The 27,390-nt window shown below is 38.1% G+C and overlaps 1 protein-coding gene across 3 annotated transcripts; it reads right to left on the reverse strand.

Moving 5' to 3' along the window:
• Window positions 1-1,701: 1,701 nt before the first annotated feature.
• On the reverse strand, window positions 1,702-26,326 carry ubac2 (UBA domain containing 2). Of its 3 annotated transcripts, none has more exons than XM_057848978.1 (10): window positions 26,125-26,326; window positions 22,421-22,545; window positions 22,148-22,267; window positions 18,865-18,971; window positions 18,658-18,781; window positions 18,523-18,570; window positions 16,401-16,509; window positions 16,177-16,319; window positions 14,256-14,381; window positions 1,702-5,846 (listed from the first exon to the last, which is right to left on the reverse strand). In XM_057848978.1, the coding sequence occupies exons 1-10, from the start codon at window positions 26,153-26,155 to the stop codon at window positions 5,739-5,741; spliced, it is 1,041 nt and encodes a 346-aa protein (XP_057704961.1). In that variant the 5' UTR covers window positions 26,156-26,326; the 3' UTR covers window positions 1,702-5,738. The 3 variants fall into 3 exon arrangements, with proteins under 3 accessions (XP_057704961.1, XP_057704962.1, XP_057704960.1); XM_057848977.1 differs by having other exon boundaries at window positions 1,705-5,846; window positions 14,256-14,384; window positions 26,125-26,322; XM_057848979.1 differs by lacking the exon at window positions 18,523-18,570 and having other exon boundaries at window positions 1,703-5,846; window positions 14,256-14,384; window positions 26,125-26,324.
• Between the last annotated feature and the right edge of the window lie 1,064 nt (window positions 26,327-27,390).

The raw sequence follows: 27,390 nt of genomic DNA on the forward strand, positions 1-27,390 counted from the left end.
AAGAACGGAAAAACAAGTTGAGCATAAAATAAAGCCACTATTCCTCAAGTGAACCCATCTGAGGCGCAATGATTACACGGAACCACAAGCATTTGCTTGACCTGAAGGCATGCAGAGCGCTAAAACATTAATGGGCACATTCCTATATGTTCTTAGGAACGTGTAGCCACCAGTTACGAACATTAGCATATCAGTGGGAGGAATTTAACATTCCTGTCTTGCATAACTACAGCTCTATGTGAGGCAGGAGAACAGATATGACATTGTTCTCTATTCCCCTCATATTTTGACAAATCAAGTCACCAAGGGTGGGGATCATTCAGTTATAGCTCCAAGTCATACAAAACGATCTCACAAACAGGCGACGAGAACCGAAACGGAAGGCTCAGAGTTGCCATGGCACACGCTCACCATGGCAACAGAGCTGGCGACGAGGGAATGGAGTGGCGGCGGTGTTGTCGTCTGGGCCACTGTGGCTGCTCAGACTGAGACATACATACAGTACAGTGCGAGCATGAATATTTGCCTCACAAAGTAATGTGTGGTTGTCTTGTGTGTGCATAGGAACGCCATACAATAGTGGGACTGGAAGGCATTAGTTGGAAGAAGAAGACACTGAATTGTGTTACGAGTGAAGAAAAAAAGAGGGTACTAGTACATGGACCTTAAAGGGAAAACCTAATATACGGTTATGCCTACTTTTACACCGCTGCTGAATTTCTTTACCTATATGTGACACAAATTTGATTATTTCATGCAGTTGTGATCAGTCCAATCCCACCCCCCCCCCCCCCCCCACCCCCCCAAATACGACCTGGGCTCATTTGTGAAAATCGGATATCTCTTTATCAGTATGAACGCAGATTCATATGAATACCACGGATACGTCACCAACAAGTGAAATGTGTCACCACTAATCACCAAAAGCTCAACTTGTTTTCCATTAATTTACTCTTTGCGCTCAGTTGTCCGACTACTGCTGCTACATGTAATAAGTGAATCCCTCGCGTGACATATTGGAATGTTATTTTCAGGTAAACACAAAACATACCCAAGCTAATAATATGGCAGCAGTGCATCATTTCCATGAATCACTAGCACAGAGAATGTTGTTTTGAATGTTCAAACATGACTGGCTGCATGGGGAATCCCAGGTATTTAACACCACAGTTATAGGCATTCCTGTTATTTGGCACGTGGTATATAGTTGAAGTGGTCAAGCAGGAATGAAAATGGCTTTGATTGACATGCTTCTACTTTAATTATGACTTTTGAAATACTCCGAAATTGTAATACAGGATACAGTATATACTGACGATTAGGGATGCAGCTATCGATTATTTTAGTAGTTAATTAATCTATCAACTAGTTAGTTCGAATAATCCAGTAAACGAATTTGGAACACTTAATGAGTTGCAGAATAAATTTAAGGGGATGTAAAATGATGGATTGCTAAGATTGCACTTTTAAAAGAGCATTAAATGCAAACACAAAATAAAATTTCAGAGTGTTTCTTAAAATTACGCAGAATTGCACTTTGATTTAAAAATAGCAATTGTAAATACCTGAGCTCAGGTATTAAAAATTAAATAGATGACGATCTATGTACAATAAAAGAACATTTGGCTAACTTGCATAGCAAAAGCCCTTTTTTCTTTTTTTTTTTTTTAAACAATCCTCTAAACAAATTGTTCAAACACACACTCCCACAAAAACAGCTAAATATATCTAAACTAAATTACAAATGCATAAAAAAAATACATTAGCTTATGTTAGTCTTAACAGGGAGCAGGTGGATTCAGCCATGTTGAATGAGTGATGTCATATTCACTTTTGACGCTAGAGGGCAGTGTATCCATCTAAATCATTAAAACTAAATGCAACCACTTTCAAAGCAAACCATTATAACACCACTCCATGACAGTAATCGTTGGCTATATAAGTAAATAAATACAGCTTAAAAAGCTTGTGTTTGTCACCAGCTACTGTAATTAGCAAATAGGCTCAGTTACCCTAATTACACTTTAAAGCACGTTTGCCAATTTCTCCTTAAAAAAAAAAAAAAAAAAAAAAAAGTGCTAAAAATCTAAGAAAAAGGTGGCAGTGGCCTGAGGAATGCCTGAAATACGCATATTGCCAAGTAGTTGATTTTGCTCTGGTTAACATTAAAAGTTCATATTAAACAGCGCTTGATCATTACACCATGAGGAGGCATTTCATTTCACAGAAAAGGTTGGCCTTTAGTGGATTTGTTTTCTTTCATCATCATTTAATTAAAAACCGGCTACGGCACAAAGACGCCGATTATTATCACAAAGCTTTTTTTTTTAATTAAAATTTAAAAGTGACACTAATTTAACTGGCTTGGAAGCGTGTGTTCTCAAAGGAACCCCGCACACACAGTTTTTTGGCCATCTCTCAGTTTGAATCAGACAAATGAACAATACTGTCTCAAAGTCGCCACCAAATTTGGTTTTTACATGGATCATCTACATTTCTTCCTATTTATTTGTAAAAGGAGCCATGAAAGTCAAAAGCTGCTGTGAAAAGGGTCATTGATGCATTAAAAAAAAAAAAGCCGGTGTTGTAGAGTACATTTCACATGTTTAACAATGGTAGTTTCCCAAAAATTTATTGTTCTGTATTGTTGAAGCTCTATATGGAGTAGTTGAGCAGATGAAGAGGTCTGTTTATTATCATTCGAGAAGGTGGGCGTGGCACACAGTAACCACGCAGCAATAACTGACCAAATGGGGCCATCTACTGGCCAAAGCACCAAAGGACACCACATATGGTACACACAAACGTTCCGAGATTTAAAAAAAAAAATCTGCTTTTCCAAAAAGTATTAGGAGATTGGTTTAAAACGATTCCTTTCATGTTTAAGTTGCCAGTGATCAATGGGGCTATGCAAATATTCTTGCCTTCACCTAAATCGTTTAGCAAGAGTTCAAATAATACTGCAAGGGTGTAGGTTTGCATCAGGACGGTAGGGACAAAACACTACCAACTTTTTAGGATGCTCAAATTGTCCCCACCAACTTTTAAGCAACCTTATTTGCGTTATATAATGACTTCAGTTCATTTAGATTGTCTTGCCAATTTTTTTAATTGTTGTAATTGACACCACCATTATTAACTGAATTTTTTTTTAATGATGTTCAGACTTACATGTACCTCTTTTCACTTGCTGAATGTGCCAGTCTATTTTTTCCCCTCCTAAACATTTGATTGTCTGATGAATTGACCCAACACACATCAGATATTAGAGATACGAAGGATATTAGAAGTTTTTTTTTCCAGCCAACAGCAGCCACTGTAAGAAATGTAAAAAGATATCAATGTTTTGGAAGTGAGGAACACACCATTAATTTTGCTACTGAAAGTCCGACCTGCATCAGAGTTAGCATAAAATTAAACTGTGTGAACTTGCTAACGTGCAAAACTCGAGTGCGAAGCTGCTTAGAGAGAAGAGTCCTTCTGTATGTTTTCTACTGTTAACGTTAACTGTGAGAAATATAGTGAACTGATGTTTAACCCTTCTCCCCAATTTTTTAAATTTTATTTATGTGGTCTTAAAGCAGCTTTCATAAGAGCTTTCCTTTTTTTGGTTGCGTTTGGCAGTGCTTGTGGACAAAAGCAGCGGTGTTTTACCTGAAGGACAGCTCCATTTGTATTTATTTTTGTTATTCCATGTCAAATACGTTTTTTCAGTTATATTTAATTTCTTTATGTAGACGATGTTGAGTGAGCTGAAGACAAATGTTGTTCTTTTAATTCCTGGATAGTTACGAGATGATTAACAAGCTTGTATTTATTGTGTATGTTAATATAATTTATGTTCAAATAATCCGATTTAACTTTGCTCATAATACCTGGACATTTTTTCCCGTAGGTTTTCGAAATGTTTTTTAGTAGTTTTTGAAATAAAAGGTTTTAATTTAATGGTGTAGGCTGAAGGTATACACATAAAAGTTAGTACAAGTCAATACAGATTTAGTTGAAATTGATCATGAATGTCCCATCCCCAGCAAAAAAATGCAGGTTGTGCCATATCGTCCCTACCAATCTTGAGACCAAACCCTTGCTGTACAGCTTCAGGAATTGGTGAAGGATGTAGCAGTTTCTTCTCATGCAGTTGTGGATGAACTAAACAGAGAAATTCTACATTATTATTGTAAGTTTTAGAAATGATCAAAACTGGGTGAATAAAGGATTGGTGTGTGAAGGTCTTCTACAGTGTTCTGCTCAATAGTTCAGTATTTCAATCAGCAAGTTGATTTATTCATAAAAGTAGACTCTGTTACATTATGATTCCATGCAACAACTCCACACCAATTTGTCACTCTGACAACAAATCAAGAGGCAATATTAGTAATATTATGTATTTTTGCACTAAAGCACATAACTGGTACCCTTCACTGACAAGAAACACGAACTGTTGTCTTGAACATTTACAGTATACACACACTGTCCGGTATGTGCAATAGCCCCAGCTGTATTTACTGCATAATTAATAAACATTTAAGATTTGTTTCAAATAAGGGTAGGAACACGAAAATAAATACATCGAGTGCATTCATTCAAAGGTCAGAAAATTAGGTACAGCTGCAATTAGATTCAGTACAAAAGCTACCTTTCTAACTGTAATAAACTTACAACTGTATTGTTGAGGTTCTAGTTTTTTAAATTGTACTGTATAATGTTATATAATACTTTATTCATATAACAGTGCCTTTCTTGAAACACAAACCCATATCAAAACCGTGCTTTATCACAATTCAGTTGGGGAACAGGTGTACCTAATGTTTTGTCCTTGAGAAACATTTTGTGATGAAATAGAACACGTGGTCTCACCTGAGATAAGCCAGCTAACCTGTAAGACGGAATGAACACGTGTCCTCACAAAGATGTGCTGCTTTCTGTCACTTTGACTTGTTAAAAGAATAAACACATTTTAGACAAAACGTATGGACAAGTAGGCATCAAAATAAAGCGGATTCTGAGCGTGTGCTCAATTTTTAAACTGTAAAATGAAATGTTTTAGTGTTAAGAGTAAGACTATGTTACCTTGCGGAGTTAAACAATGCACATTTTTTACTCCAGTGTGACATGAAAACTGTATAAAAATATATTTTATCTGATTAGAGGATATGTTCTAGAATGTTTTGCATACGATCACCACAGTTACGAAGGTCACTGGTTATATCAGGGTACACAGGGGTCCTTGGTTTGTTCCATTCCCATAGTAGCGATGAAGTCAGAATTTGTACTCAGGTGTCAGCCATTGCAACTATAGCAGATGTCAACAACTTGCATATTTATTTTATTCGCACCAGGGTTCTGTAGTTCTCCAAAAACTATTGCAACCTCTCGAAACCTGGAGTGTCTGGACTGTCATAAACCGAGGACTTCTTGTACAATTGGGGCTAGTTGAATCACATCAGGTGATTTTTTTTTTTTTTTTTTTTTTTTTTTAAATCAAAATTATAATATGAGCCTTGTCATTTGTACAACTGTCCTGTATGATGTCCCACTTTGTCCATAAAGTCTCCTGGGTCGGTCCAAAATGTTCCGTAAGTAGCGACACCAGCCTTATGCAGCCTTCACAGAGCCTTTAAATTACCTGGACTAGCAAAACATTACCCTTCCATCATCTTTATTTCCTCGATCGTTTCTCTGCTTTTTATCTTCAGCTGCGACGCTTTGGTTTGCTTCTCATCCTACTCTCAGGGATCTCAGTGCTGAAGGAGAAAGTTGGTTGCCATGTTGATGTCATTGTTGGACGCTCGGAGAGCCTCGAGGGCATCGAGTCGAGAAAAGCCCATTTCCACCAACCTGGCAACCTGCAGGAGAAGTAACATTGATGCTGTGAGAGAAATGCGGTACTGTATCTTGCAAACACACTAATATTAAAATTTGGGTATAAACATACAGTACAGTAGCCATGGGCAATTCTATGATCAAGCTCGTAGATCGAGAAAAAATTTGATGGGTGATCATACGCGACATATTTACCGTTAATCTATCAAATGAGATGGAAATGCAGCACGACTACAATTTGGTAGATATAGCAAACAGTCTAGGGCTGCAGCTATCGAATATTTTAGTAATCGAGTAATCGACTGAAAATTCTATCGATTAATCGAGTAATCGGATAAAACAAATATATTTTTAGGTGAAGAGCAATTATACATATACATGAGAAAACAAGACATTTCATCTAATCTTGAACCATTTTCAGTCAATCAATGTCTTTATTTTCGTTGTATATTGTTGAAAACAGCCAACAATTGCATCTCAGGTGTAACTAGAATTTAAAAAAAAGACTAATTCACTGCTTTCACTCAAAAAACTTTTAGATCTTATTAATATATATATATATATATCTTACCTAAAAATGCTGTTACGCTTGATAACACACATCACTTAAAAGTTAGGATTTTTTCCCCACGTGTTTCAATTGAATTTCTCTTTGTGTCAAGCCATTTTTAAGTTCTAGTTAAGTTTTAAGTTAGTCTAAACTGTAAGTCCTGATAGGATTTTTAGTTTTTGCAGTGTTCAAAATAAATGTATGATACAGGCTGTATTGGAGCACATTAGGGACCAGTGCTACTTGGTGTTTTATCCAGCAATGACTACTGAGCTAAAATTGATAGTTAGCATGATTAAGTTTTTATTTTACACCCTCATCACTCCACAATGCTATGTTATGTTAAAGCCTGTATGTAAGACACGTTAGCCACGCATCGACAGTGGTCATAATTAATTGAAACCTAGCCCTCCGCAGGGCTAACGTTCCGTGAGCTAGTAGCGACAGTAACGTTAATCTTATTTATTAGCGCTTAGCGCTCTTTATTAGCGCTTAGCGCTGTACTGCTTTAAGATGGCGGCTGTTTACAAACGCTGCCCAGACGCGGCCGAGTCTGTCATTTCGCATCTAGTTCAACATACATGTGATCTCTATGAGACGCGCCAGACGCTGCCTGTTACCAATGTAGCATTGTGCGGGCTAGTATTTAGCAACGTCGGCGTCGTTTGTGGCGGCTGTCGGCTGCGGTAAGTTTTTTTTTTTTTTTCCCCTTCTTCCTCTCCGCACGTGACAGCGCGTTGTCCCGCATTAAAAGTAGTCCTAACAAAACGTGATGCTTAGAGCTGTCAAAATAAACGATTACTCGAGGTGAATAAAATTACTCGGATCAGTTTTTAAACTCGAGTTACTCGAGTTGCTCGAGTACTCGTTTCAGCTCTAAAACAGTCCCTCAAAAACAGTCCAGTATTGATGGTTTGTAAGCTGTTCCTTGCACTCCCATTTGAACTGTAAAACTCAATATATACAGTGCCTTGCAAAAGTATTCGGCCCCCTTGAATCTTGCAACCTCTCGCCACATTTCAGGCTTCAAACATAAAGATATGAAATTTAATTTTTTTGTCAAGAATCAACAACAAGTGGGACACAATCGTGAAGTGGAACAACATTTATTGGATAATTTAAACTTTTTTAACAAATAAAAAACTGAAAAGTGGGGCGTGCAATATTATTCGGCCCCTTTACTTTCAGTGCAGCAAACTCACTCCAGAAGTTCAGTGAGGATCTCTGAATGATCCAATGTTGTCCTAAATGACCGATGATGATAAATAGAATCCACTTGTGTGTAATCAAGTCTCCGTATAAATGCACCTGCTCTGTGATAGTCTCAGGGTTCTGTTTAAAGTGCAGTGAGCATTATGAAAACCAAGGAACACACCAGGCAGGTCCGAGATACTGTTGTGGATAAGTTTAAAGCCGGATTTGGATACAAAAAGATTTCCCAAGCTTTAAACATCTCAAGGAGCACTGTGCAAGCCATCATATTGAAATGGAAGGAGCATCAGACCACTGCAAATCTACCAAGACCCGGCCGTCCTTCCAAACTTTCTTCTCAAACAAGGAGAAAACTGATCAGAGATGCAGCCAAGAGGCCCATGATCACTCTGGATGAACTGCAGAGATCTACAGCTGAGGTGGGAGAGTCTGTCCATAGGACAACAATCAGTCGTACACTGCACAAATCTGGCCTTTATGGAAGAGTGGCAAGAAGAAAGCCATTTCTCAAAGATATCCATAAAAAGTCTCGTTTAAAGTTTGCCACAAGCCACCTGGGAGACACACCAAACATGTGGAAGAAGGTGCTCTCGTCAGATGAAACCAAAATTGAACTTTTTGGCCACAATGCAAAACGATATGTTTGGCGTAAAAGCAACGCAGCTCATCACCCTGAACACACCAACCCCACTGTCAAACATGGTGGTGGCAGCATCATGGTTTGGGCCTGCTTTTCTTCAGCAGGGACAGGGAAGATGGTTAAAATTGACGGGAAGATGGATGCAGCCAAATACAGGAACATTCTGGAAGAAAACCTGTTGGTATCTGCACAAGACCTGAGACTGGGACGGAGATTTATCTGTCCAACAGGACAATGATCCAAAACATAAAGCCAAATCTACAATGGAATGATTCAAAAATAAACGTATCCAGGTGTTAGAATGGCCAAGTCAAAGTCCAGACCTGAATCCAATCGAGAATCTGTGGAAAGAGCTGAAGACTGCTGTTCACAAACACTCTCCATCCAACCTCACTGAGCTCGAGCTGTTTTGCAAGGAAGAATGGGCAAGAATGTCAGTCTCTCGATGTGCAAAACTGATAGAAACATACCCCAAGCGACTTGCAGCTGTAATTGCAGCAAAAGGTGGCGCTACAAAGTATTAACGCAAGGGGGCCGAATAATATTGCACGCCCCACTTTTCAGTTTTTTATTTGTTAAAAAAGTTTAAATTATCCAATAAATGTTGTTCCACTTCACGATTGTGTCCCACTTGTTGTTGATTCTTGACAAAAAAATTAAATTTCATATCTTTATGTTTGAAGCCTGAAATGTGGCGAAAGGTTGCAAGATTCAAGGGGGCCGAATACTTTTGCAAGGCACTGTATAAAGTAGGCATGTGCCAGCATGAGATTTTGACGGTACGATAACTGTGAGCAAAAATACCGCGGTTTCACGGTACTGCAATTATAGCTCCAAAATCTGTTATTTTGAGATGTATGGGTTTAAAAAAAAAAAACTTTTTTCCACTGAACAGGATTTTTTTAATTTTTCAGAACATAGTTACAAATTGGAACATGAATATATTGTTAAAATAAATAAATGATCAATTAAAAAAAAAGAAATATTTTAAATAAAATTACAATATAACTTTTAGACTACACCCACAGCCACAGCTAAAGTTGCTCAAGATTAGAGCTAGAACAAAATAATTTCTATAAAAAAGTAAAACAATTCTGAATAAAATTTTAATAAATCTATACTGCATGACTTTTTTTTTGAGGATGGAAAAGCTCAAGTGAACTTTCGCCATTTTCAGCCACTGTGTCAACTCTAGTCTACATGATGTCATGCCTTTGTGTTAAAAAGAACAAAGAATTCATAAGTTAATAAGTTAGTTGAAAATGTATGAGTTGGTAAAAAGGAAATATTTTTGTGGAAAGGTTTCATCAAAAAAAAAAAAAAAACACATTGGGAGTGAGACCTCTCCTTGATCCAGCGAACGTGGATTTGTGCTTAGGGCAAGACCATCTTTCTCTTTGACGCCATCTTTTTTTCCTCCTTCATTCAAGCGAATCAAGCTTGTTTTCTCACTCTGCGGCTGTAACACTCGACGAAGTTGCTCTCCTAGCTAAGCCTAGGCTAACATTCGTCTTTGTAAGCTTTTAGTTAGCTTGTATATTGAATTTGAAAGGAAAATGTGTGTTTTGTTTTTGGCGAACTTTTTTATGGTGCTAATCTGTTGAAGCTACTCACACATGGAAAAATGCAATTGTACAATGTTTTAAATGTATTCATTTTGTATATTCCACTTACCACGATTTGAGAGCTCAATAAATTGAAGAAAAGAACGCCTTATGTCTGGAATATTTGTTTTTGGGTTCGCTGGCTGTCTTGCCGTTAGCGTCACTTTCACGCACAGCAACAAACGGGAGGGGTGAGCGCTGCCGCGCCACGCCACTTCTGGCTGCATTTTTAACACATGAAAAAGAGCGAATACCGTACTACGGTCTGACGGAAAATTTTAGAGGTTTTGAGACCGCGACGTTTCACACCACGGTAAACCGTGAAACCGTTAACCGGCACATGCCTAATATAAAGTAAATTACACAGTTGACTCTCTAACAAAAATTTGCATCGCTGCATTAAACTCTCAAAACAATTAATATTCACACACAAACGGCCAGGTAACTTTCACAGCCAAAAAATAGAACACAAGTTATATCACAAAGCTTTAGTGGACCTTTCCAACTCTGTTACTGTCACGTGTTTCTTTGCAAGGTGTGCATCAGAATCGGTACTGAAAACGAATGATTGAATGACTGAATGAATACAGTAAATTATTACTGACTTCAACGACTTGTAAATTTTGAGTGCCATTTCAAATACAGTGGTACATCGACATACGTTCGCTTTGACACACAATCTTTTCGGCATCCTTATTAAAATTTGACTCGCCATTTGTTTCTACATCCGACGACATGCTCGAAATACGATTATATCATGGCAGGGCTGCAGTTTCTTTTTTTTTATTTTGCCGTAAGACGGAGGCACGGCGGATTTTCTTGTGAGAGAAATCAAAACGGGTTCCAAGAAGGTTAGTGTGGGTGGTGAATAAAAAGAAACCATTGAAATGAAGATGGAAATGATAGAAAAACTTGAGTGCGCTGTGCGCATCCATGAACTGGCTCGACAATACAGCCATAGAATGTCTATAATCTTGACGGTCTTCCTCCAACCTCAGTTCGCCAGTCTTTATAAGGTGACAATTAATATTGTGGTAACATTGCCAAAGAAATCAGCAGCTTCGTAAGGTTTTACATCATTTATTTAAGAACTTGTGCAACACAACACGCCTACAGTCCGTCGCAGTTGACGCCAACAACAAAACTTTCAAAGAGATAGTAAAATCTCTACCACACCTTTCTCTCTCTGCTGTGCGTTCAGGTACAACACGCAAAACACAACCGCCACATTAGAACCCGATTCGTTACATTATTACATATTCGTTATTATCATTAGAGTTGCACCAATACCATTTTCTGGCCCCGATACCGTTACCTGGCTGTGCAGTATCGGCCGATACCGAAACCATACCGAGACCACCCCGTTTATATATATATATATATTTTAAATTTTATTTAATTAATTTATTTATTTATTTCCCCCCAAAGAGCTACATAATTGGATGTGAAATCATTGCTATCAAGGCTTTGTCAGGCTGTTGCCTACCTTTGCAAAATAGGAAAAAGACTGGTATAAAGTATACTAGCCCAACAGTAAGAAAGTAAAAATAAATTCATAATAATAAACTCTGAATGAACTGAGTAAACTTTTTTAAACCCCTCAAAGGCCAAACAGTGCAACTTTCATGAAATTATTGTCACATTCTGCTGCTGGTTAGATTGTGTTTTGTTGCTGGGCTGTTAGTAGGGGCGTTCCTGACGTCGCACCTGAATCCAATGCAGGCTCATCAACGCAGCATTTAAGCACGGGTGATCTCAGAAAGGGCTGCCGAGATATTTGCCTTGCTGATCGCCATTTGACATCTCACACTATAGTCTCGCTACATTTGCTTGTTACGCCCCTGCATTGTTTTTTTTCTGTTAGTGTGCTGCACCTGTTTGTTACCTCTACCCTGTGCAGGTATTTGAGTGTTTTTATTTTGGCTTTTTGGCTCGCTGCCTATCGTCTTAGTTAACCTTCGAGTTTGTAGAGTTGAGCTCCGTCGACCTGCTGTCACGGACTCCTTTTGTTATTTCTACTATCCCGCGATTGCGTGTTATTTTTTGTTTGCAATCATTAAACCCTTGTACGTATCCCCCGCTTGTTGTCTGCTTCGAGGTCGAACCTTGTTTCCGCATTTGCGGACGCTAACAATTATAAGTAATAATAATTGACCACAGCATCTCGTCTCACTATTAGCCTCCTTTTTTCGGGATGGGGTGAGTCCCTTATTCTATTTCTGAAAGGTGGCAACTAGAGCTGGGAATCTTTGGGCACCTAACGATTCGATTACAATTACGATTCAGATGGTCCGATTCGATTCTAAAACGATTATTGATGCACCCCCCCCCTTTTTTTTTTTTTTTTTTTTTTTTTTTTTTTTTTTATATTTTGTACATTTGTTCCAAAATTGTTCAAAAATACTCTCAGGCTAAACCAAACTACTATTTCAGTATCAAGTTAACATATAGCAGTAAACAAATATACAAAAATAACAGTAAATAAAAAACTCCAGTCCCCATTCTGTATCAGCAGCTTTAAACTACATTCAATTAATTTAATGTTGTGAATCAACCGTTAAAGTTGTTAAAATTGCTCCCGTTAATCCATAATTTCCCTTTTGTCAACTTTCCACATGTGAAAGTTTTAAAACTATTTTAAAGATAGATTCAAGTCAATATTTTACCGATTTAGGAGTATTTTAGATAAAAAGTTAATTAGGTTTGCTTGGAAGGTTCGCTACAACAGCCTTGCAGAGAAGTGTACTGCTTTAAGATGGCGGCCGTTTACTACGTCTGCATCTAGCTTTTTGTAGATGTGCTGCAAACGCTACCGCTACCGTAGCGCATCTAGTCTTATATAAATGATATCTACCGTAACATTATGTGGATGACGTACTTTTGTAGCAGCTTCAGGTATGTTGTTGTGTTTTTTTTATCTCGTGGCATGAGTTGAGCTAGAGCCGTGAGTTGAGCATTGGCATTACTCGAGGGGCCGGGTACTGAGAAGCATGATGTTTAGCTACTCTCGCTCCGTTGCTCATTGACCACGCGGCGCGCTGAGTGTGTCGTACTTCCGCTTTACTTGGCATATTTCAATAATCGGAATTTGGATGTTTGTGAATCGTTCTCGAATCTTCCACGGCCGAATCGCGAATAATCTAAGAATCGGAAATTTTGCACACCTCTAGTGGCAACCCTACTTTGGACACAGTTCCCAAATTACTGCAGCATTTCTTTAAATAAAAGACAAAGTAAAGTTGACGTAGTGAACTTACCAGAGATTGTTGCACCGGTCCAGCACCCTTCCTCTGGATAGCAGTCCTGCTCTTGCAGGCTCAAACTCGTTGTGTTCGTTCACGTTTCGTCTTCAAATGTTTTATCAGGTTCGAGGTATTGAAAGTGGCCGATTTAACTCCACATCTCGAAACTTTCAAGCCGCAAATCTTGCATGCAGCCATTGATTTTAATCAATGGGATTTGTATTTTGAAATATTTCCTGACCGCCGCCATTTCTCCTGGTTTATTTTTCCTTCATATTAAAAAGCCCCCTTGTCATTGGTCGGGAGTGGCTATTGGCCCGTTCTCATTGGTCTGGAGCAGGCCAAAAGCGATAGCTGCTTGGTGTTCACGTGTCATCACACAACACAGAGACAGAGTGTAGTGAGCGCCAGGAGAAGAAAAAGGCTGCGGTCAAATATTATAATGGACCGGTAAATGGTATCGGCGCCGTCTTTGTTAGTACTCGCCAATACCGATACCACCATTTCTGGCTGGATCGGCGCCCCCTGCCGATACTAGTATCGGTGCATCTTTAAATATCATTATATTATTATTCTGATTTTTATTTATAATTTTTTTTGTTTTGCTATGTGTAATTGCCATTTGTAATAGTACAAGCAGCATTTCTTAAGGATTTAGTTTAGGTTTTCGTGCTGTGGAGCGAATTATTGGAATTATAATGTATTCTTATGGGAAAATCCTCCTCGACATACGACCATTTCGACCTATAAACAAGGTCATGGAATCAATTAACTTCGAATGTAGAGGTACCACTGTACTGAGATTTCAAATACTGAGGAGTGTTGTTTGCTAGAGGCAGGCTATTTTATGTTAATATTTACTTAACATGTAAACGGAGGTTTAACTACTATCTAGTTTCTTGTGTTTTTTTTTTTGCAGACTGCCAGTGAAAATCAAAGACAATAGACTACAGGCAACTACACTATGACGAAAAAAAAATGTGAATAAATTGTGATAATTTTGGGGGGAAGGAGAGATCAAACAGCACAACAGCTGTGTACGTCATGCTTTACTTTAGCACCACCTTGTGACCATGCAGGGTTAGGCAAAACTTGCTCTATTGCCATAACTCCTGTGGCTCTTCTATCGATTGTAATGCTTCTTGAGAAAACCAATCACAAAGTACATGTAAAAACAGCTGCACCTGCTCCTCAGCGACAGAGTTGTCTAACGGTGGCGGAGGTGTGGAAGGCTGACCCTGAGCCTGCGGCTGGGCCACTCTCCTGCGTCTCATTGAGGGGAACAACCTGCTCCACTGTAGCAACCCAGCCTGCTGAGAAAAAAAAGTGGGGCATTTAGATTGAATAAATGAAGGCAGCTCTGGAATTCGCCCAAATTCAACAAGCATGCAATTAAGGTTTTACTGAGGACATAAAGAAAGCTAAAAATGATCCTTTTGCAACAACCCAGATGTTTTGTCAAATCGGATCTCTTATGTTGTCAATTACCGTAATTTCCCGAATATAACGCGCACTTTTTTTCCCAAAATGAACTTGTAAAATCGTGGGTGCGCATTATACACGGGTACATAGATGGAGACGGAAATATATATATATAAACCGATTTATTTATTTTTTTATTGACACGGCCATGTTGTGCTGAAGAAACGTATGCGGCGATCCGTTGCCGGCCATTACGGTACGTGACGTTACCATTTTGTTTCGGTAATACTTCACTCTCATCGGTCGAATGATTTCGTCTGTGTTAAATTCTGCTTTTTTCACTCTTCTTAAAGCACAGAACTTAGTTTCTTGAACTCATTTGAGTCAATGTTTATCGCAACTCGGCAACTCGGACCATAACAAACGTAACACAACACAGAGTTCCTGTGTCCGTCAACTATTTCTGTCCATCGGGAAACTCAAACCCAAATAACAATAGTTCCTCTTGTTACAGTCCACAGCGATGCGCTTTTTCCGTTTTCCGACTTCCGTCCCCACTTTTCTTTTACCGTATCAATCCAAGGAAGAAACATTTATTCATCATGATGAAACGAGCAAGTTATAGAGCAGCCTTTAAAAGAAAAGTCACATCTGTTTTGTTTTCACCTATATTCTGATAAATTGGAGAAGTTGTCAAATCATAATTTATTACCGTAAATATTGTCAGTTTATGGTAATGTTTTGAACTACCAATGTGCTATGCTTGTGCTGTGTTTCACCAGTCAGTAAAATGACATTTCTGTATCTGTACACAAGCTCTGTTTTCTTGTATTCTTCTATTTATTGGTGCTAAAATTAGGGTGCGCGTTATAAACGGGTACAATAATTTTCCCTAGATTTTACAAGTAAATTTGGGGTGCGCATAATACACGGGTGCGCCTTATATTCGGGAAATTACGGTATACACTGCATAGCAGGAAACCTCCTGCACTGTCTCTCTTTTCATGCTTTATTGATCTTATAATTCATATAAAAAGGTTGAGTGTAGTCATTAATAATTGTATGGTTTGAATATTCAAAGTCAGTAAAATACCTTTTTTACTGTAATCATAAGTTGTATCACGTGAATAATAATCACATGGTACAACAGTTAAACATATTGACTTCATTTTTATTTTGAAAGTCAAACAGTTATGTTATTCTGCAGCCAGATAGAACTCCTGAAAGATTGTTAGGTGATAGAATGTTGTGTTTGGCTTGCGGCAAAGCAAAAATGAGCCTCGCACATCATCTTAGACCAGCAGAGAAGCAATGCAAACTTCAAGGGCTGTGTAGCTACAGACATTAATTAGAAAAAATGCTGCGAGTGAACCCGCTGCTAATTGGAGCCATTCTGTACATGGTATAATCGAGGGGTTAGAGAAAGCAGACTTCAATGATTTGGACACAATTGGGCGGATTAATAAGTATAATGGTGAAAGGGTGTTGAGGAAGGAGCTACCATGCAAGAGAAAGAACAAAGAGAAGGTGAGTGGATGCAGTAATGGACGACATACTGTAAGGGCAGTTTGTGTTAGGAGGATGCAGAAAATATGCTAACGTGGATGACACGCTGTGGTAACCCCTAACAGGACAGGAATATGGAAAAGAATATTCTCAATACAAAAAAGGGACAGCAAATACTTGTGCTTGATGTCTGGCATTCGCACGAGCCTCGTTGAACTGGGCCAACATTAGCTGCTGATCCAGTTGGTCCATCCGCTGTTGTCTCTGGATGTCCAGCGTGGCTCCCATTCCCAAAGGCGCCTCACTGGTTGGGTGTGAACCTTTGCGGGTAGAACAAATACACGTGACTATGTTTGTACGGTATTGCTGTTTAAACTGTGATGGCTCTGGTGTGAACTCACTGGAGAAGAGGGGCTCCAGGAGGTAGCGTGCAACAGTACACAGCCAGCCAGGCACAAAGAGAAACTTCTGGAGCCAGAGAACGTTGGAGTGGTACAAACCGCCCGAAATCTGAAAGACAAATAGAAATCAATACGTTGTTGTGATATGATGTGTCAAAGTTTATTACCCGTTTAGATTTATTTAGCACATTTGCACTTTGTCTATCCTTCCATACCTAAACGGCTCACTGTACTTTTGTGTTTTGTTTTAAAATACTTTAGTTATAGTGGCCTACAGGCATGTACCGGTATGAGATTCTGACAGTATGATAACCTTAAGCAAACTATCACGGTTTCACAGTCTCACGGTATTGCTATTACAGCTCTACAATGTGTTACTTTGAGATATCGGAGTTTTTTTTTTAAAAATCCATTAAACAGAAGCCTAAACCCACAGCTTAACATTATTACCATCAGAACAAAAAGAATTGACTTATTTTTTTCATAAAAAACAAGTGTGTAAGACTTGTATCATGTTTACATTATACACACACTCTCTTTCTCAACACAGACAGTTGCCAGAGAGAAAAAAAAAACACATTTTACCACCGCTAGACACACTAAACACGCTGGAGTTAACTCTCGTAGCTGGTGGGAAACGTTTCTGACAGTGTTTACTAACCTTTAATTTTGTATAAATGCAAAATTATATTGGAGGTATTGCCACCTCAGCAGCCACCCTCCGCAAACATGTTTTACATGTCGGTTGGCCCTCCTCCTCTAAGCCGCGTCCGTCTGTAACTTTTCTGTAGCCGAAGTATTTCCATACCCGCAATTTTGTTTTTTTGGATGGGGGAAACAGTTCATGAGTTTCACCTCCTCCAGCCATCGTGGAGCACAGCTGGCTGACACTAACTGCATTTTTGGACATAAAAAATATTTAATACCTTAGGAACGGTATGATGGAAAATTTTTGCGGTTTTGAAACCGGGACGTTTTCATACCGTAGTATACCTTGAAACCGGTAATCAACACATGTCTAGTGGCCTGTTTGTTGTAGTACTAGAGTTGCTCTATATACAAGTGACAAATTCTTTGTGTGTAGTTAACATACTTGGCCAATAAAGGTATTTCTGATTTCATTATCATATATCATGTACAGTTGTAACTCTACATACACAAGTTAATTCCAGTTCCAGGACCTTGTTTGTAAGTCGAAATGGTTGTATGTCGAGCAGGATTTTCCCATAGGAATACATTATAATTCCATTAATCTGTTCCACAGCCAAAAAACCTACACTAAATCCTTAGAAATTACTGCTGGTACTATTACAAATAGCAATTGCACCTAGCAAAACAAATAAATTCTAAATAAAAATCGGAATAACATAATAATAATAACAATAATTCCTGTAATAATGTAACAAATCGGGTTCTAATTTGGTGGACGTTTTTTGCTGTACTTGAACACACCGCGGGGCTGACGTGCCAGAGACAGCGGTGAGCTTGAGAGTTTCACTTTCAATGTTTTCTTGAGAACACCGTCAATTGCGGCAGACAGTAGGCGTTTTGTGTTGAATAAGTTGCGAAATAAATGATATAAACGTGGTGACACTGGCAATTTCTTTGGCGATGTTACCACAATAATAATTGTCAGCTTAACTTATAAAGACTGGCGAACAGTGGTCGGAGGACCGTGGAGATGTATTCTTGAGCCAGTTCACGGATGCGCACCCCTCGCTCATATTTTTCTATAATATGCAACTCCATTTAAGAGGTAAGCGTTGCCTTTTTCTTTGTTTCACCACCTGTACCAACCTTTTTGAAACCTTTTGTGTTGATTTCTTACACAAGAAAATCCGCCTTGCATTCGTCTGCGGTGCTGTCATGTCGTCGTATTTCGAGCATGTCGTCGGATGTAGAAACAAATGGCGAGTTAAATTTTACGTCGCATGTCGAAAAGATCTTGTGTCGAAGCGACCGTATCTTGAGGTACCACTGTATTTCGGTAATTCTTGACCTTCAGTGAATGTGTCACTCTAAATTCTGAAATGTTCAACAACTAAAGCACTCAATATTTAAAAGTCCGCCGACTTTATTCAGATCTTCTGCTAGGCTATTTGTGCCTCATCATGTGACTCACCAGTCCGCTGAGCACCAGGAGCCACATGAAGGGGCTAGATGTCAAGAGCTACGCAGACATGAGGACAAACGGGAGAAATACTTGCAATTAATCATGTGGAAAAACAGAAAAGCAGAGAGCGCAAGAGAATCGTACCTGCAGCCCGACAATGTAGACCAAAGTCTTGTTGGTGATGTTGATGTGGCCCAGCACCTGGGTGACTGACACCCTGGGGATGGACGAGTAGAAAGGCACAAAGAGGGCAAATACTGGGGCCAGGCTGTCAAAATTAAGAGTCAACAATTAAGACTTTTGCAATTATATTGCATTTATATGCCTGTGATTTTATGTAACATTACTCACAACCCAGCGGGCAACTCCTCCACTTCATACTTGAAGAGGAAGGAGAAAGTTTGAGCCAACAGGAAGTCCAGCAGTGCAGAGAGACACCAGGTACCCACCATAAAGGACTTTACAGGAAGACAGACAGAATACAGTAGAACCTGGTGAAACCTAAATTGATTTTGTAGTCAACAACATTTTTGAACGCGCAAAATACTTATTGGGCAGTAGGGGTGTGACAAAATGTCGAAATGGTGATATATCGTTTTAAAAACGTGTCAATGTCTAAAATACAAATAAAACTGAACGAACAAGTTGCTACCAAAATCTTCCATCATAATAGTGTCTCAGTTAACTCTAAGGCTGCATTGATGGTGCTCGACGCCCAATCCATTTAGACTGGGAACATTCGTTCATTCGAAACCAGAGCATTCATAGTCATTCTGTCTGATTTTCAGGGCATTTACAGTGCAGGTCACTTGCTGTTCATTTTAGGGCATATACAAGTCATTTTCTGTTGAGTTTGAGTCAATGCCTATTCATTTGGGTGATTCCCAGGTCACTTCCTGTTCTGTAACTCAAAATAAACAGGAAGAGACCCATAAAATACCCCAAAATCACCAGGAAGTACCTGAAAATCAACAGGAAAATGACCTTTAATGACCCAAAATTACCTCATTGACTGGCATTGGCTGCCACTACCGGCCATAGACGTTCAATCCATTTGAATTAGGAGGAAACATTCCTTCATTCGCTGCCACCCTCCCAGTTCAAATGGATTGGACGTCTACAAGTGATAAACTCATTCCAATTCACAGCAGAAACTTGTTTTTCTGTTTATTAGTTGTTTGTAGAATATCCTAGAATGATTTCCTGACCAATGTATCGATAATCGTTGTATCAGTATATCGTCAGACCATCGTTATCATGAGCTTTGCATCGCAAATCGTATCGTATCATGAGGTACCAAGAGCGATCGATCGGGTCCAATCACGTCATTTTCAAAGTATCGGAATCGGCAAAAAAATATCGGCCATGCCTTTTTTTAATATATATATATATATATATATATTAAATCAAATCGTTTTCTAATTGTATTTAACGTTACAGACATAATATGTACACTCATCCAGAGTCTTTAGTTTAGGCTTAAGGTAGGGTTATCAAATTTATCCCAATAACGGCGGTAATTAATATTTTTAAAAATGTATCACATTAAAATATTTAGCGCAATTAATGCATTCTCTCAATCTGTAATGCGACGTTCTAACTATATAGAGAGGTAAAAGGCAGTGTAAACTGAGTAGAGTGAATTTTGGCAGCCTTTGGAGCCTTTATATAATTGGCTAAAGCCTTACAATCCCTCTCCCTATGATTAGAAATATCATGGGAAGCAATGTGGGGAAGCAAGGTAGCAATTGATCTTTTTCTTAACACCTTAAATTATTTCCCAACGCAGAGAAGATATATCAATTGGTAGCACTACGCACAGTCATGGTTCCACTTCCCATCATGCATTTGGACATGCCTACAGTATCATTTACTGAAAGCTCAACAAATACACTAGATGGCAATATTTAGTCACAATATACAAAGTCACAAGTCTTTCTATCCGTGGATCACTCTCACAGAAAGAATGTTAATAATGTAAATGCCACCTTGAGGATTTATTGTCATAATAAACAAATACAGTACTTATGTACTGTATGTTGAATGAATATATATTTGTCCGAGTTTTATACATTTTTTTCTTAATGCATTGCCAAAATGTATATGATCGGGAAAAATTACCTGGAATGATTGGGATTGAATCGGGAGCAAAAAAAAAAAAGCAATCGGATCGGGAAATATCGGGATCGGCAGATACTCAAACTAAAACGATCGGGATCGGATCGGGAGCAAAAAAACATGATCGGAACAACCCTAGTTCCCACTCCTATTGGGTACCGATCAATTTGAAGTAGGCATGTGCCGGTTACCGGTTTCAAGGTTTACCGTGGTATGAAAATGTCACGGTTTCAAGACCACTAAAATTTTCCGTCATACCGTAGTACGGAATTCGCTATTATACATTTCCCAAAAATGCAGCCAGAATTGTCTTGGAGCGGCAGCGCTCACCCCTCCCTCTCGGGTTGTTGCTGTGTGTGTCAGTGACGCTATTCCGCTATACAGCCAGCGAACCAAATAAGAAACACTCCAAACATAAGGCGTACTTTTCTTGAATTTATGGACGTCTCAAATCCTGGTAACTGAAATAAACAAAATGAATACATTTAAAATGTTGTACAATTGTATTTTTACACGTGGGAGTAGCTTCACTAGCACAAACACAGCAGAATGTGAGGAAGTCATATTCATGAACACCATGAAAAAGTTTGGCAAAAACAACACACATTTTCCTTTCAAATTCAAAATACTAACTAAAAACTTACAAAGACGATTTTTAGCCTAGTCTTAATTGCGAGAGCAACTTCGTCGAGATTATAATCTCACGGCCACTGAGAAACAAACTTGAATGAAAGACAAGGGATAACATCAGAGATCGCTAATTGCGACAGATGATCTCGCTCTAAGCACAAATGCACATTCCCTTGACAAGGAATGCACATTCCCTTGACAAGGAGAGGTCTCACTCCCTATGTTTTTTAGATGTAACCTTTACACAAGAAGATTTACATTATAAATAATTTATACATTTTTAACTTAATAACTTATGAATTCTTTGTCTTTTTAACACAAAGGCATGACATGTAGACTAGAGTTGACACAGTGGCTGAAAATGGCGAAACTTCACTTGAGCTTTTTGCCCCCTCCCAAAAAAAAGTCGTACAGTAGATATATTTTTTATTTAGAAGTGTTTTTACTTTTTAATAGCAATTATTTTTGCTCTTGCTCTAATCTTGAGCAACCTGAGCTGTGGCAATGGGTAGTCTATAAGTTCTATTGATTTTAATTTTTATCTAAAATATTTGTTAATTTTTTTGTTTATTTATTTTAACATTATATTCAATTCCCAATATTTCCGTTCCAATTTGCAAATATGTTCTGATAAAAACAAAAAAATCTCGGGAAAAAGTTTTTTTTAACCCATACATATCAAAATAACACATTTTGGAGCTATGATTGCAATACCGTGAAACCGCGGTATTTTTCCTCAAGGTTATTGTACCGTCAAAATCTCATACCGGCACATGCCTAATTCGAAGTGCTCTGGGTTTTATATAGAGTTGTCTGACTGAACAGGTATATTACATATTCTAATGTGCCCAGTTCATGTCATTATTGCTTAGTCATCATTACTTACAGCAAACTTCCTGGAACCGAACCTTCTCTCAAAAATTCGGAAGTTGTAAATGAGCAGCCCGCTGCAAAAGGAGTCCTTCACATCAAGACACACCAGTCGGCCGCACACAAACCGCCACACCTAGTACATCACATGAAAATTGTTTGGCACAGTTTCTAAATGTGTGAAGTCACTAATCAATTACAGTAAATTTGGATGACAACCACACCCAGGCCATTTTTCTAAATCATTCAAATTAGAAACTGGATTAATTGTGGTAACCGAGTCCCTCACCTGTTGCTGGTGGCTGACAGCTTGCAGGTTGTACTCAAACATGTGCTGGTATTTTGGCAAAAGGCTGAGCATCACTGTCAATCCGCTCAGTACAAGCAAGAGACCTTTGGACAGAGGAGCCTTGTCTGAAAATCATAAACCACATCGTTTTTGTCAAAGTGGGGCATTCTGTATAAATGTGTTATACTGTATGTACTTGGGGTATGCGGGGAGTGGGGGCTGAGCAAGACATGTAGCTGACCAACATTTGGGCTCAAAGTAAAACAAACAATTTGAGTATTTAGTTTATGTACAACATGGAAAACAGTTCCTAGATCCTCAGTGATATTGAAATACTTAGTAACCTTCTGATAAAATCATTGGGCTCAGTTACAGAGGTGGGTCGATACTAGGGCTGTCAAACGATTAAAAATTTTAATCAAGTTAATCACAGCTTAAAAATAAATTAATTGTAATTAATCGCAATTCAAACCATCCATAAAATATGCCATATTTTTCTGTAAATTATTGTTGGAATGGAAAGATAAGACACAAGACAGATATACTGGACTGTCTCAGAAAATTAGAATACACAATATTCTAATTTTTTGAGACAGTCCTGTGTATATATACAGAACTGTCTCAGGAAATTAGAATACACAATATTCTAATTTCCTGAGACAGTCAGGAAATTAGAATATTGTGTATTTCCTGTATTTCCTGAGACAGTCAGGAAATTAGAATATTGTGTATTCTAATTTCCTGAGACAGTCCTGTATATATACACAGGACTGTCTCAAAAAATTAGAATATTGTGTATTCTAATTTTCTGAGACAGTACACAATATTCTAATTTCCTGACTGTCTCAGGAAATTAGAATATTGTGTATTCTAATTTCCTGAGACAGTCCTGTAAATATACACAGGACTGTCTCAAAAAATTAGAATATTGTGTATTCTAATTTTCTGAGACAGTCCAGTATACATTCAACATACTGTACATAAGTACTGTATTTGTTTATTATAACAATAAATCAACAAGATGGCATTAACATTAACATTATGTTAAAGCGATCCATGGATAGAAAGACTTGTAGTTCTTAAAAGATAAACGTTAATACAAGTCATAGAAATTTTATATCAAAACCTCTCTTAATGTTTTCGTTTTAATAAAATTTGTAAAATTTTCAATCAAAAAATAAACTAGTAGCTCACCATTGTTGATGTCAATAATGACACAATGCTCATGGTGCTTAAACCCATTAAATGAGTCGTACCCAAGCGTCAGCAGATGGCGACAAAACACCAAAAAGCACAAGTAACAAGTGGACATGACACTGTGCTGTCATTTTAATCTGTTTGAGCGGGGCATGTGCGTTAATTGCGTCAAATATTTTAACGTGATTAATTTTAAAAATTAATTACCGCCCGTTAACGCGATAATTTTGACAGCCCTACTAGATACGCATTAGGTTTACTACTAAGTTACTTGAGTAACTTTTTGAAAAAAATGTACTTCTAAGAGTAGTTTTACTAGGCCGTACTTTTTACTTTTACTCGAGTAGATTTGTGAAGAAGAAACGCCACTCTTACTCCGCGAGTTTAGGCTACACTAGTCGTTACATTTTTACATATTTTACATTCTACATAAGTATTAGATTTTACTTCTCTTTTTGTCAGACAGGACAACAGTAGCTCTATCAGTTTCACCAATGACACGTTGCAACAATTATCACATAACTCCATTTTGCCAATCAGTCTCAAGCTTGCCGTTCTATGATCACGCCGGCCTGTTCAATCACGTGGAGTTTTTTACAGCACCGTAAAAACTAAGTATTTGACATAGAGCGCTAGAGCTGGGAATCTTTGGGCACCTAACGATTCGATTACGATTACGATTCAGAGGCTCCGATTCGATTATAAAACGATTATTGATGCACCCCCCTCCTTTTTTTTTTTTTTTTTTTTTTTTTTTTAATGTTTTGTACATTACTTCCAAAATTGTTCAAAAATACTCTCAGGCTGAACCAAACTACTATTTCAGTATCAAGTTAACATATAGCAGTAAACAAATATACAAAAATAACAGTAAATAAAAAACTCCAGTCCCCATTCTGTATCAGCAGCTTTAAACTACATTCAATTAATTTAATGTTGTGAATCAACCGTCAAAGTTGTTAAAATTGCTCCCGTTATTCCATAATTTCCCTTTTGTCTACTTTCGACATGTGAAAGTTTTAAAACTATTTTAAAGATAGATTCAAGTCAATATTTTACCGATTTAGGAGTACTTAAGATAAAAAGTTAATTAGGTTTGCTTGGAAGGTTCGCTACAACAGCCTTGCAGGAAAGTGTACTGCTTTAATATGGTGGCCGTTTACTAACGCCCGCATCTAGCTTTTTGTAGATGTGCTGCTAACACTACCGAATCTATATTGCATCTAGTCCTATATAAATGATATCTACTGTAACATTATGTGGATGTACTTTGTAGCAGCTTTTCGGCAGCAGTCAGGTATGTTGTTGTGTTTTTTTTATCTCGTGGCATGAGTTGAGCTAGAGGAGTGAGTTGAGCATTGGCATTACCATTTACCATTTACCCGAGGGGCCGGGTAATGAGAAGCATGATGTTTAGCTACTCTCGCTTTGTTCCTTATTGCGTCCCGAAGACTGCGCGGCGCGCTGAGTGTGTTGTACTTCCGCTTTACTTGGCATATTTCAATAATCGGAATTTGGATGTTTGTGAATCGTTCTCGAATCTTCCACGGCCGAATCGCGAATAATCTAAGAATCGGAAATTTTGCACACCTCTATAGAGCGCTGCCCTCAACATAACTTGAAAGTGTGGATTTTAATCTCACTCCCAGTTTTTATTTGGCATCGATTCACCACGGACAACCGGAGATATGATCCCTTTAATTTCATAATAGGAACTATGAAGGAACTATTCACTATTCAAAAATGGAACTATTTTCTCCATCAGAGGGCACTCATGCTCCTTGGATGAAATATGCCTTAGTTCTGTAGATTTTTTTTTTACTCACGCCGGAGTTTGATTTTTTCCCCCCCTTTGGATTAATGTGGTTTTGTAATAGGTTATATTACAGTGTAGTAACAACAGTTTATAGCAGCAAAAAAATATCATTGTTTAAAAAAAAAAAAATCACGCATGGTAAGCAGTTACTCAGAATATTACTCATTACTTGAGTATTCTTTTAACCAAATACTTTTTTCACTTGTACTTGAGTACATTTTTTTTGGATGACTACTTTAACTCTTACTTCAGAAATATCAATTTGAAGTAACGCTATTCTTACTTGGAATCAAATATTAGGCTACTCTACCCACCTCTACTTAGGTGTTTCTTAGCGTTTTGAAGTTGTATAAAATACAAATGTCCGCTAATTTATTGCTTTAAAATAAATAAATTGACAAAATAAATTGAAACATATTGCATTATTTTCCTGATTACTCCACTCAGAAATTACCTGACTGGCATCTTACAACCCCGGTTGACGAAAGACTTTTCTTTTAGGTAAACGGTCTCGCTTTAACTTTACTTTCAGGTGATTCTTTTCAATATATTTGTTGCATCACATGTCAGGTGATTCAACCGAGCACCCTAAAAACAATCCCTGAGCCTCCTAAAATGATGAATGACACCTCGACGCTAACCTACTTAGCTAACAGTGAAGCCATTTAATGTCAAATGCAAGAATACTTACAGAGGCCCCGGGAACCGGTAGTGGTAAACATGGCGTTAAGGAAAACAAAGGATAAAACACACGGGGATGAATAAATAAAAACTACGGGCAAAACAACGAAAATGAGCTGAAAAAGCGATCCATGCTGGGATGAAAAGTGGAGTAGAGGAACAGGAAGCTGAGTTGATCGCCACTAACACTACAGAAACTCGAACAGACCAAAATACTTTCATCCTTACCAAGAACGCGTAGCAAATTGTGGACGCTAGAGGGAAGTGTTTGCTTGTGTTTAAGAACTAAAGACTGAGAAAAAGGATGAAAACTTGAAAGACGTCTTTAATGAGCGCTGGACAGATATTAGGAGGAACGCTGCCAAGAAATAGCAGAACCTTGCTGGATTTGTTACTGGTTTTGCTAGAACAGGAACCAGCATACTTTGGATTTGTTAATAAAAGAATAAATTATTTTCATTTTGGTTCCATTATCATTATTATATTTGTTGTTGTTGCCAAAGGTGGGTAGAGTAGCCAAAAATTATACTCAAATAAGAGGAGCGTTACTTCCAAGTCATATTACTCAAGTAAAAGTAAAAGTAGTTATCCAAAAATTTACTCGAGTACAAGCAGTGGTGTTACCAGGATGCCAGATGTGGGTGGACATTAATCTTACCGGGGGGGGGCAACAAAAAAAAAAAAAAATAACAATGCTCAAGTAGGTCGAAATCCAGCGTAGGGCTACTGCACCTGAAAACATGTTTTGTTTTCTCGTTGAGATAACGGTTGTTGTGATTTGGTCTAAACAAATAAAAGTTGATTTGATTTTCTTTGACTTAGAAGACATCCTTAACTGAACAGTATGGACATGCAGCTGTAATGTTTTTTTTTTTTAGGTAACCTATTGTGGTTCCTCGGTTTTATCATTGTTATTATTATAGTTACTCTTTGTCACGCAGCCCCTTTGAGCTCAATTTGACCCCCTTATAATGCTTCAAAATGCACCAAAAATCGGCAGGCAGGTCAAGACAGATGCAATCTTTGATACCGTGTAAAGACAAATTCCAAATACACTATGTAGCGCCCCCTAGCAGTCATTCTTTTTCCTGCTGACGCTTTGAGCACTACTTTGACCCCTCAGAATGTTTCAAAACTCAACAGCCAGGTGAACACTGGTGAAACCCTTGATAAAATGTAAAAAACAAAATCAAAATATGCGTAAATGTGTGTAGCGCCCCGTAGGAACAAAACCAACATTTCATTTCATTTTTTTCTTTTTCTTTTTTTTTCTAAG

The sequence above is a fragment of the Corythoichthys intestinalis genome, chromosome 10 (assembly GCF_030265065.1).
Source record: "Corythoichthys intestinalis isolate RoL2023-P3 chromosome 10, ASM3026506v1, whole genome shotgun sequence".
NCBI lineage: Eukaryota > Metazoa > Chordata > Actinopteri > Syngnathiformes > Syngnathidae > Corythoichthys > Corythoichthys intestinalis.